This window comes from Hipposideros armiger, unplaced genomic scaffold (genome assembly GCF_001890085.2).
Source record: "Hipposideros armiger isolate ML-2016 unplaced genomic scaffold, ASM189008v1 scaffold_471, whole genome shotgun sequence".
NCBI lineage: Eukaryota > Metazoa > Chordata > Mammalia > Chiroptera > Hipposideridae > Hipposideros > Hipposideros armiger.
Window position 1 is genome coordinate 1,026,067 of NW_017731821.1, and position 11,747 is coordinate 1,037,813.

Consider the following 11,747-nt stretch of genomic DNA (forward strand, 5'->3'; position numbering starts at 1 on the left):
AGCCTAAATCTAGTGGTGAACAGCTCCTTGCCCGCCCCTCTGCTCGGCGGTTGACCAGTTGGATGCTGTTGAAGTCCCCTCTTGTGGTCCCTAGTACCTCTTTGACCCATTAAGCACGTTGGTCAGGCTGGATTATACTTGGCAAGATTCATACTACCTTTAATGAGCTACTAGATTAACCTTCTGGGATGAGACCTTAGATATTTTGCGCTTTTTTTTTTTTTTTAACATTTTATTGGGGAATTGGGAACGGAATCAGCTAAGTTGTTGTCCTTCAGTCTTAGTTGTGGAGGGTGCAGCTAGCTCAGCTCCAAGTCCAGTCACCATTTAGCCGCCCATCAGCAGCTCACACTTGCTCAGCTCAAGGTGCCATGTTCAGTCTTAGTTGCGGGTGGGCATAGCCCACCATCCCATGCAGGAGTCAAACCAGTGACCTTGTTGTTAGAAGCATGTGCTCTCACCAGCTGAGCCATCCTGCCACTTGTTGGCAGCTCAGCGGTAGCTCAGCTTGGGCACAGTTCACACTGGCCCATGTGGGAATTGAACTGGCGACTTCGTTGCTCAGAGCTCACGCTCTTAACCAACTGAGCCACTCGGCCGGCCCTAGATATTTCGGTTTTGATTGTTGTTATAGCTGTAGCCGGGAATCCTTCACCATCAAGTGGTACAGAAAACCTACTAATTAATTGCTGTCTCTGCTATTCATATCAATCCAGTATTTCTTTGGTATTTATTGGGTGCTCAGCGCTGGGCCCGATGCTATGTCAGGAGCAGTGGTGGTGTGGAAGAGTGGTACAGACCACATCTGCCACAAGGTGGACCAGAATTAACGAGAAACGGCGAACGCAGAAGTAAAACTACAAGACAGTCTGTGACTTGTTGCTGATGGTGTGGGTTAGATTATCAGCAGTTGTCCTAAGATCAAAACCAGCAAGAGTGGGGCATTGTCATGAGCATGGGGCATGCAGACAGGGCGTGCAGGGGAGGGTGTAGGGGGAAGTGGTGCCACATGAGGCTCATAGGTAATGCACGGAGCACTGTCCAGAGACAGCAGGAGGGGCCGTGGGGAGCCTGGATGGCTTCTGAGAATTCACCAGCGATACAGGGCATATTTAATAGAGCACCATCTCTGTTGGCACCTACATTTCCCTCAGCAGTGCCCTTTGTTTAGAATTAGGAGTCAGCACAGCGGCTAGGGTGGTCCAGATGTGGAAGTTGAATGGGTTAGGTCGTCACTGCTCATACTTAATTTAGTGAGTATTTTCTTATTAACTACCAGTGTGTTAAATGGTTCACCTCCCTCTTTTGTTCTTATTCCCCCCCCCCCCCCCCATCTTACACATGAGAATAAAGTTTGGAAGTTAAGTAACTTGTCCAGGGCAATGCAGCCGGATGTGCCAGAGGGACACCTCAAATCCAAGTTTATCTGTCTCCTCTGAATGATATTGCCCTTCTCATTGTCATCCTGACATGTTTCTGCTGGGGTTGTTAAGAATTCCTAACTGAATTAGCAGGTTGTGTCCAATCTGGATGAGGCCTTTGCAGTCATCTCTTCCTTTACTACCTTCATCATTCCTCAAAGTGACTTCCAGAGAGTTGGTGTAAAATAAATACATTGAATGTTTAATAAAGGAAATGCAAAGCTTAACGTCTCTGCTGGCCGCGGCCAGTCACAAGCTTCTGTGTGTGTCTGCGGGTGCAGGTCTGGGCTTACGAGCCCCAGGGTACAGGCTCCACCTTTGAGGTGGAAGCTCTAGAAAAACTAAAACGGATTAAATATGTCCCCAGAAGTACAATCATATTTTATTTGTAAGCTTTACTCACCCTGTCTTGAGTCACGGCAGACCTCAGTGCCATCCCTTAGGATGTCCTAAAGAGAAGAGGTTGGTACCTCACAGGAACCTTTAGAGCTTGCCTACCACTTGTGCAGGCAGAAGGGGAACTACAGGATGAAAAGAGCATTCTAGGAAGGTTGAGTCAGAGATGGCGCATGGAGAGATTTTCTCAAGGTGATAACGCTCTAGCACTCAGGTCTACAAGCAGAGGCAGGTAGAGCGGCAGTGATTCCTGTTTGGGGAAGTGGGGGGGATGTGGGCTGCTTCTGAGACCCCTTCTACTTCTAAAGCTCTGTGACGACAGGGTTTGGTTTGGGTTTGGGATGAGGACCCCGGGGCCTGTGGGGATTGATTGAAAAGCCAGCCCTCGCCTGTTGCACCTCAGGGAACCCATGGTGGGGTCTGGCCTGGCTTTATGGTCATATCGCACACCAAACATGGGCTCTGTCTGGGTTTGACTTTAGCCTACATGATTACAAACTTCTTCCAGTGCTACCTTTTATGAATCTTGAACCTGTAGTTGTGAATGAACAGAAATTTGAGCTGAGCTAAAAAAAAAAAAAAAAAAAAAAAAAAAAAGAGAGAGAAAGAAAATGGAAAAAACAAAAACAAACCAAAGCTGAGATTTGTTGATGCTGCTGCTGTTGTATGGCTGTAATTTCTTTTGGATACACCTGTCACAGTGGTTTATGGATTTTCTTGTCGCCCTTAGTTGGCTTCTAGGGCCAAGTAGCTTGGAGGGATGTGAACTCGCAGGCTCCTTTCCCCTCTGCCCTCATCTCCTGCTTGTGCTCCTCCTTCCTCTGTGTAGATCTTAACTCTGAGCCATCTTGCCTTTGGCTGTGCCGTTCCTTCTGCACTGTGCTTGTCCTGCTGTGTCCGCTGGGTGAGATGCCTCAGGGTTGGCCTCTTTCAATAAGCTCTGTCTGGGCCTCCACCTCTAGAGTATATTGCTCCTTCCCGATCCTTGTAAAATTTTTTATTACCGTACATACCATACTGTTATATAATTATCTGTTTACATGTATATGTCCCTCACTAAATTGGTAGGGGCCATGTATGATTTACCCCTAACGCTCAACAAGTATACATGTACTATTCTAGAGGCTCAGAAATTTAGATGACCTACCGTGGGGTCTTTATGTGTCAGGCAGATTATTATATACACATAGAAAGAAAAGGAGGCCCTCAGCCCCGAAGAGATGGTGTACTCTCCCTTATGAATTTCAAAGCCAGCTCTAAGATGAGTGGAAGAAAGAATTGCGATTTTCAAATTAAATCAAATACTTGAATTATTTTTAATTATCATGGTAAGAATTCTTTTTTTTTAATTCCACAATAATTACTTTCTTGCTGTGTATATGTTTGCCCTAAATTCAAGATCCCTGTACGTCCTGGGTAATCTAGCCCTGAGACAGAATAAACGAAAGGCAGCTGGGTGCTACTGTTTTTGGTGTTTTGTTTCTTGTTTTCATTTGCTGTGTCCTTACTGTGAGTGTTGCCCTGTGTCGAACACTTCATTCCCTTCATGTCCTGTTGACCTGCCGCAGGTCCCCCTCCGCATCTCATCCCAGTTGTGACCAGTGCTTTGCTGTTTTTCTTGGTGATGAGTGAGTACCACGTCATGTGCTAGTGGGACAGAGCAAGGCTAACTGTGCCATGAGAGAATCAGACACAAGTCATGGGACTCAACAGCATTGTGACGCAAAGTGTGGCCCATGATTCCAAGGCCAAGCATTACTGGGCCCAGTCTTCTGATTGGAACTCTCTGAGGTGGAAGTGGGGGCGGGGCATGGAAAGAAGGGCATTGTTTAACCCGGCCTCCAACTGATGCTCACCTGCTCTGAGATCTGAGAAGCACCGCTTACAGCTAGCTGCTCAGTTATTAATTAGTGCAGGTTTAAACAGAAGGAGTCATTTATGAGGCTCCTGTAAGAGCTCCTCAGTCCCTTGTTTAGGAAATATATTTGGTACGTGCAGTATTTTATTTTTTTATCGATGTTGACATCCTCATCAGGCCTATTCGCTTCTGTAACACGCTTCTTTTCTTCGGAATTCCGAGCTCCCACCCCCAGCCAGGGCATAATGTGCTTATTGCCACCAGCTCAGACGCCTTAGGAATGGAGGAGCCTTTGGATCCTGTTACATTCCTTGAGGAAGAGCTGGACATGGACTGTTTTACAAGAACCCAGAGTACGCACTGTCATTTCCGTTTTTACCCTCACCCCATTTGTGGGTTTCGAAGGCTTTTCTGTAGCTCAGTCTGAGCAGGGTCCCTGGCCATGGAGCTTTGGTTGAAGCCATTCTGCCATGCAAGCACCCTGTAGGTAAAAATCCTGTATTTATACTTGACCGAGTCCCAAGCACCTGCCCTCCTTTTGTTGAAACTGGGGGTGGTTTGCACCTCTCTTTTGTGGATTTGGAAGCTTCCCTGTTGTGGATGACAAAACCCATGTCCCTTGAAGTGATGGGTTTGTCAGACCTGAACCGCTGGTCCTTAGGCAATGGACTGAGATCCTCACGCTAACAGGTTTAAGAGAGGTTGCAGTTTGCAGTATAATCACCTGATACATTGTTGGGGGCCTGTGGTTCCCCTCAACCCCGGACGTTTCATTAATTGCAGAGTACTTTTACAGGCTTCTCTAGCGTACACAGTGTGGGTGTGGCTAAAGAACAGTGAGTTTGAGTTATGTTATATACGTAAAGGCACAGACACTTTAGTTTTAATTGCCTTTCTTTGATCAGTTCTAGGGACCATTAGCACAGACAGTAGATTTCTTCAGTTTGAACATTTAGGAAAAAATGCCTTTTTATTCATTTCCAGTCCAGTTGTGAGACATTGAATGACAGGGGACTTTAAATAGATGTGCTGTGTATAATGTTTTCTTCCTTGATTACAAAAGTACTATCTGTTCATTATTTGAATAGTTGTGATAAAGAAACAGATAATGTAGGAATGAAAACTCCCTGTAACCCCCAGAAATATGTATACTTAACATTTTGGTATTTGTTCCTCCAGATTCTTTTCTATGGTTATTTTGTTATATTTTAGAATTACAAAAATTTTAAAAGATTTTATTGGGGAATTGGGGAGGGGAACAGTGTTGGGGAATTGGGGAAGGGAACGTTGTGTTTTTCCAGGACCCATCAGCTCCAAGTCTAGTTGCCGCTTTTAATCTAGTTGCGGAAGGGTGTAGTCCACCATCCCATGCGAGAGTCGAACCAGCAATTTTGTTGTGAAGAGCACACGCTCCTGCCAGCTGAGCCCTCCAGCTGCCCATCGGCAGCTCAGCAGCAGCTCAGCTTGGGCGCAGCTCACTGGTCCATGTGGGAATCGAACCAGCGACTCTGTTGCTCAGAGCTCGTGCTATAACCAACTGAACCACTCGACTGGCCCTAGGATTATAATTTACACATTTTAAGACACATGCATTTCTGGTGAACCTGAAGCCTTTCATTTAACCATTTATGGCTTTCAAAGTATTTCGTCTGGTAGTCTCCTTTGCAGTGCAGACCTGGCATGGAAGAAGAGACTATGGCCTCTGCTGTGTGCCCAGCAGTGTGTTTAAACACCTCACTTGACTTTTTTCATTCTCCCACCAACCCCTTGGTATAGATAGGAGTTATTATGCTCTTTCTGCACCAAAGGAGACTGAACTGGGGCTGCCTATCCATTTTATTAGATTTCTTCTCTAGAGAATATTGTGCAGCACCCTATGCCTTTCCTGTATTGAGAAGTGTTTTTTAGCTGGAAATAGCTTTGAGACTCGTGAAGCTGTTGAATGGGGGTGCACTGCTTCTTTGCCTCAGTAAGAGGTAGCGTGCTTGTTTCTGACCAGGAGTTGGCATTCTGTGGCCTACTGGCTGAATCTAGCCTGCTGCCCGTTTTTGTAAATAAAGTTTTATTGGAACATGACCACACCCTTTCATTTACATATTGTAACAGAGACCATCTGACCTGCAAAGGCTAAAATAATTACCATCTGGCTCTTTACCAAAAATGTTTGCTGACCCCTCCTGTAGAAATCAATTTTTAATTTAGGTGTGTAATTGTTTTGTTTTTTGTTTTTTATTTTTTAAGGTTTTGCATTCATTTGTTCAGCTATATTGGTGGGGAGAAGTGCTTACTGTCCTTTGCTTCCCCCAAAGCAATCAAAGTGCCATATCATTTCATGCCTGAGTTCCTGTGTGATCATCCTGCATAGTGACTGATTTCTACACAGTCCTTTGCATGGAGCGTGAATTGCAAAAACTTGCAAAACTTTTGCTGCTATTTACCTTTGTGAGCACTGTGCTCGCAACGCTGGTCCATGCTGGTGATGGTGTACACAAAGCACCGAGTGACAAAAGGCTGATGAGAGTTGATATCAAAGTGCAGGAAGAGATTGTAGCCGCAGTCTTTGCTCCTGTAAACAGCAGCACCCTGAGATTGCTTATATGTGGGCATTGTGGGGCGATGTAGGTTTCTGCAGTTGAGATCGTTGCATTGAAATTGGGCGAGTCTTGTTTTGACATAGTGGTTTTTTTTTTATACTACAGTACAATCTTAAATTTGTTTTCTTACAGCATTTTGGAAAAAATGGGAAATGTGGGAAGAATAAGAATAATTACCGTGCTTGTTACTATTTCACACCTCTCCCATTTATGACTTCTCAGAACTCTAGCTGGTTACTACTGAGTGAAAGATTTGGTGAACATACTTAAAACCACATCATTTAAGTCTCTGAATTTTGGTATCTTCTTTCCTTCATAGACTTTCAAACTGTGTGCAGCCTTAATTGTCCCACTGTGTGTGTGTGTCATGTGTTGTACTTGTGTTAGGTGAGAGCAGTCCTGTAAACTTGCTCAGGTATTCATCACGAGTTACTGGATAAGGAAGAAATTGTAGGGTTTTCTCTCTTAAAATTTCTCGAAGTCATTAGATGGGCATAAGTACATTTCCCTTTGGGAAAGCTTGATCCAAATTGTATTGATAAAGCAAACATTTGAAATTGGTCTTGGCACATAGGTTTTGTTTTTAAGTGTGTTTCCTCTGACCTAAAGACTGCCTTCCTATATATAATACACTCCTTTCTTTAGACTGTTGTTCTCAAATAGAGTAAGCTTGTTTAAATGTGTAAAATAAGTTAATAAATTATATGTATTGACCCCAAGAAAGAAGATACTTACTGAGGAGAACTCCTGGTGGCTCACTGGGCTCAAATTTTAAAGCTGGGCCCAGTGGCCGTTTCTACACAGAGGCCCCTCACGCAAACTGCACTTCAGGGAGAAGTCTGCACTGAACTGCCTGCCTGCACTTTGTTCCTGCTGGCTGAGCTAGTCCTTATAAAGGAGTTCCTGGAATTGTATTTCAACCAGTAGCACCCAGGCTTTCCCCATCCAATTGGGCCTGCACAGCTATATCCCCATCAGTATCTTCACTGACCAATCAGAACATCTTCATTCCAACCAATCAGGACTGTGCTTTCTGGAGCAGTCAAACTGAGGATTTGGAGTCCCCATTTGCGTGAGAGCGGACCAATCAGGGACTAGGGGCAGGGACTTCTCTTTGTATAAGTCAGCTTCCCTCCAGCTCGGAGAGCACGTTTCCCCTTTCCACCACTGACTGTGTTTCTGCTGCAACACCTTCTGGCTGGACCACAGCAGAGCAGAGCCAAGCTGTCTAGGGGAGAGGGGCCTCCGCTGAGGGCCACCTCACAGCCATGCTGTGTCATGACTGACTTATAACACTACTGAGCTTTCTCAAAATTGCTGTCACCGCAGTGCTGTATCACAATTGAGCTGTTTGGGTCTCCTTCACCGCACCCCAAACTGGGGATTCCTGTTGGCATTGAATTGGCATGAACAACCAACCATTGACCATCAGTTGACATATGTAGCAAGTTTTTGATGGTTTAGCAGTAGAATTCTGACTTCTCAGTTTTAGGACCATCTCGTTGGTCTGGAACACCTGTTATTTGTATTACATCTTAATCTCCTTAAATTTGGGGGTAAATGTCACCTGAGAGGCATTTAAAATGGTATCCTACTCATTTCCTATTCTATTTCCTGCTGTTGTGTTTCTTTGTTTTTGCCATAGAACTTATCGAGTTTTGAAGACAATTGATTTTAATGTTTTATTTATCTGTGTTACTCTTAGAACAAACTCTGGGAAGTGGCTCTACTCTCAGTGCCCTGAGGACTGTCTGGCACATTGGAGACGCACAGCGATATATTGTTTGTAGAATGAGAGTGAGAGAGACCAAGTTAGTTTGTAGACTGTGGCTGTTAGCAGGAGGTCCTCGTAAGATTTTGGGGGAAAGCATATGCTTTCAGACTGGGCTTGCTGCTCTCCCGCTTCCTGACATTTGTGTTAAATAATTTAATCACCAAAAGACTCAATTTGTTTCACCAATGAAATGGGGGAAAATAATATCATTTTGTGGGGATTAAATGTGATTTTGGATATAAAGCTCTATAAATATCAGTCCTCTCTTTTCCCTTTCTGGGTGAAGCCCAAGGACAATCTGAATTTACCAGTCCGTTGCTTCTGGGGTCATGGCCTTGATGACTTTTGACAGATTTATTCTTTCAACAGCCTGTGTTGCCAGCATAACAATGACCTGTTCCTTGGACCAGTGTGGGAAGACAGATACTTTTAATCCTGATATTAAAACAACTTGTATGGGTTTTCAATTGGAAATATGTTTAGACAAGTTTATATAATTCCAAACTGTTCAGATGGCATCAGCCCTTCTTAGAGCCATGTGAGTTTCACCAGCTCTTTCATACAAACATAGTGAGAGCCACTCACAGGAGTTGACGTTTGTGGTCCTTACACACAGAGTCATCCTCAATTTCTTGGCAAATCAAGAAACATCAGAGGACTGCTTAGTCAGCGGCGTGTCTCCATAGATTTCTGTAATCCTTAGGGGTTCCCAAGGTGTTAATTCCTGCTTCAGTTTCCCCTGATATTTCTTCTGCTTGTGATGACAAGAACACTTCAGAAAGTTAGTTAAGACAAATTGGTTCATAAATTTATAGGCTTTTTTCAATCCTTTGTCCCAGGCAAGTCTGAACAGGATCTGGAAAGCTGATTAAGAGGGCCAGTGAGCACAGTGTACTTAATTTTAAATTAAATGGATGTTTAAGGCATTGAGAAAGTACTCAAGCGCTTCAATCTCTCTTTTTAATCGCTCTTTTTAATTCATGGTTGCTGTTTGAATCTGATGGGGTGGCAATCTTTAATTTTCTACTGAAAGAGTTGGTTATGGCTGCATTTCTCAAGCTTGATTTTTCACTGTGGATTTCTGCAGGTGATTTTAGCACTTGTGGGAACAAAAATCATTAATTGAAGGTGAGCAGGAGGAGAAGAGGGCCCTGAGCCAGGAAGACTATTTCAGTGTGGAGGGTGCATGAGTGGTGGTGGGCATGGAGGTGGTCAGTCAGTCAGTGGGGGGTGGGGGGGGCCGCATCTGGCTGTCAGGAGAACACACTGAAGCCTGTGGGTTTAGGATCCTGGTTATAGATACCCCCCCCCCCGCCCCCTTTAGTGTGTGTTAACTGCTTTTTTTAGGTGGGCCTTAATCTTGGACATAGACAGCCTGACCAAACTGGCAGATCTGTGAGGATTTTAATATGGAGAGGATTTTGTTACTTAAATTCCGAGTTATGGCTAAGGCATTGCTCTTTATTCTAAAGATTTATTTGATCTTTGATAACCTCCAATTTATGCTGTTTGGATTTCAGTTAATAGTAAGGTTTTGTGATCTGGTAGAACACCAATTGTGGGATTTTATCTGCTTTTTGCATGTATGAATGACATTTCTGTACTGTTGTTTATATTGCTGATTAGTATATGCTTTAATTTAATTTACTTTCCTATTACGGGTAAAACACTTCTTTAGATCAAATTATAATGAAATTACTTGGGTCTGCTTCTCGGACTCTTATGAAGATGGGATCAGCTTACTCTCAAATTTGGGGTGTTTGGCAGAGGGCCTGCCCTTCCGAAGTCCATGATTCCGGACCGTACTATTTTAGCTGAGATGAAGTCCTGGTCATATCAAATTAAACTTTTAAGAGCATGCTATTCTTAATATTGAGGAATATGTTATACAATCCTGGAAGTGTTCTTTAAAGTTCTTCACAAGATTTCTTGTGAGAATTCATTCAGTGAAACTAATAGTAGGGAATTCAGCTATTGATTCTGAGGATGGCGCCATCATTTAGTTGTAGGAGGCCAGCTGTAGCCTCCCTTCCCTGAGGGAGGGGCCCTGATAGTCCTGTGCTGTCCTGTCTCCCTTTTCCCCAGGCTCCCTGCTGAGACGGGGCGGAGCCTCTGGGTAAGCAGCATTTTGTGAGTTTGGGGGATTATGTAAAAGCCTAACTAAACATGCGCTGTTTTTGCTTTACTGGTAACTGCTTTTAATGGCCTGTTGGTTGTTGAAACTTCTGTGACAAGGAAGCCTTTTGTCTTTGTTTTTCAGTCACAAAATCTTTCTCTCCACTTGAAAAGATTGCATGTGGGCTACAAGGAGTTTTGCAATCTTTGACCTCCTTGCCTTCCAAACCTCTACAAAAAAACCAGTATCCAGTAATGTCAGACTCCCGATTGTGCTTAAATAGCTGTGCTTGGCATCTGGGACTTTAGGTGGTTTTTATATTTTTGATGCTAACTTTTAACTGTATTCTCATGTATTTCTCTTTTGTTTCAGTGTCCTGGGTCATGAAACTTAAACCACAGCAAGCTCCATTATATGTAAGTAAATCAGGAGATTTCTTTTCACTTTGTACTTATCTATGCTCTGTACGTGTTAAAATAAACCTAAAAAAGCTCTCGTGATTATCAAAGGAATTTGTAACCATCTGCACGTGAATGTATTGGCGTAGTACACTTCAGAAATTCAGTTTGATTTAGCAAATGCTAAATGACTAATAAGTTCATGGCACTGAGCTGAGAACAAATATCTGTAAGACTTGTGAGCTAAATTAGTGGGCGTGATAGGCTGCATACAGAAGACCATTCCCTGCCAAAGGGTAGTGTGGCTTCTTTTTCCCCCGCAGTGCATTTCTGTAAAAGTGGATGGAGATCTTCCGCCTGCCATTGTGCGTTACCCTGTGTTACGACTAGGTGGCGCTCTGTTACTGGCAAGAGGCGTCTGAGTGAAAGTTGATCTTTCATCTCCGTCAAGTGAGGGAATTATAAGATGAAATGGATAAATGAATGAATCAAGGCTGAAACGGGTTAATTCTCGGTGACGTTTTGTTGTTGTGAGAGTGACTTAGCCGAATCAGAGTGGCGAAAAGTGCCTGCTGCTGAGGCGCCCGCTCAGAGGTGTGGGCAGCTTGAGCTGTGAGAGGACAGTGGAATGTGGGTTGGCACGGCCTGGAGAGGCTGAGAACAGTTTCTGTGATGGGAGAGGACTCGAGTCAGGCCTGGAAGAACAGGGAACATTTTGTTGGGTGAAAAGTCCCCAGAATTTGTTCACGACCCAAGACAGATGGTAGAGGGACGAGTGGCCGTGAGCATGGTGTGCCATAGGTGTTGGGACAGTGGGTACTGGAAAGTGTGGCCAAGTCCGTTTGTGTTGGGGAAATATAATGGGAGATCAGCCTCAGATGGCGGAAGCTCAGATGTGAAGGAAAAGGAAGGTGTGGGGCTTTTATTTAGTGACCACTGAGGAGACTTTGATGGGATTTCTTTTAAATCTTTATGTATTTATTTATTTATTAGTTTCAGGTGTACAAAACAATGTAATAGACATTTCACCCCTCACAAAGTGATAACCCCTCTTCCCCATATGCATTCATTTATTAATTTTATTTATTTATTTATTTTTAAAGATTTTTATTGGGGAATTGGGGGGATGGGAACAGACAAGTTGCTGTCCTTTTGTTCTTCAGTCTAGTTGTGGAGGACGTTGCTTCACT

General features: G+C 43.8%; 1 protein-coding gene across 1 annotated transcript in view; it reads left to right on the top strand.

The window, feature by feature from the left end:
* The window catches only part of AKAP13 (A-kinase anchoring protein 13), a 322,789-nt gene that overhangs the window by 75,743 nt on the left and 235,299 nt on the right, over positions 1–11,747 (top strand). The window contains exon 2 of the mRNA XM_019666459.1: positions 10,532–10,575. Coding sequence (XP_019522004.1) covers positions 10,543–10,575 — 33 coding nt within the window. The 5' untranslated portion in view covers positions 10,532–10,542. The remainder of the gene's footprint in view (positions 1–10,531; positions 10,576–11,747) is intronic.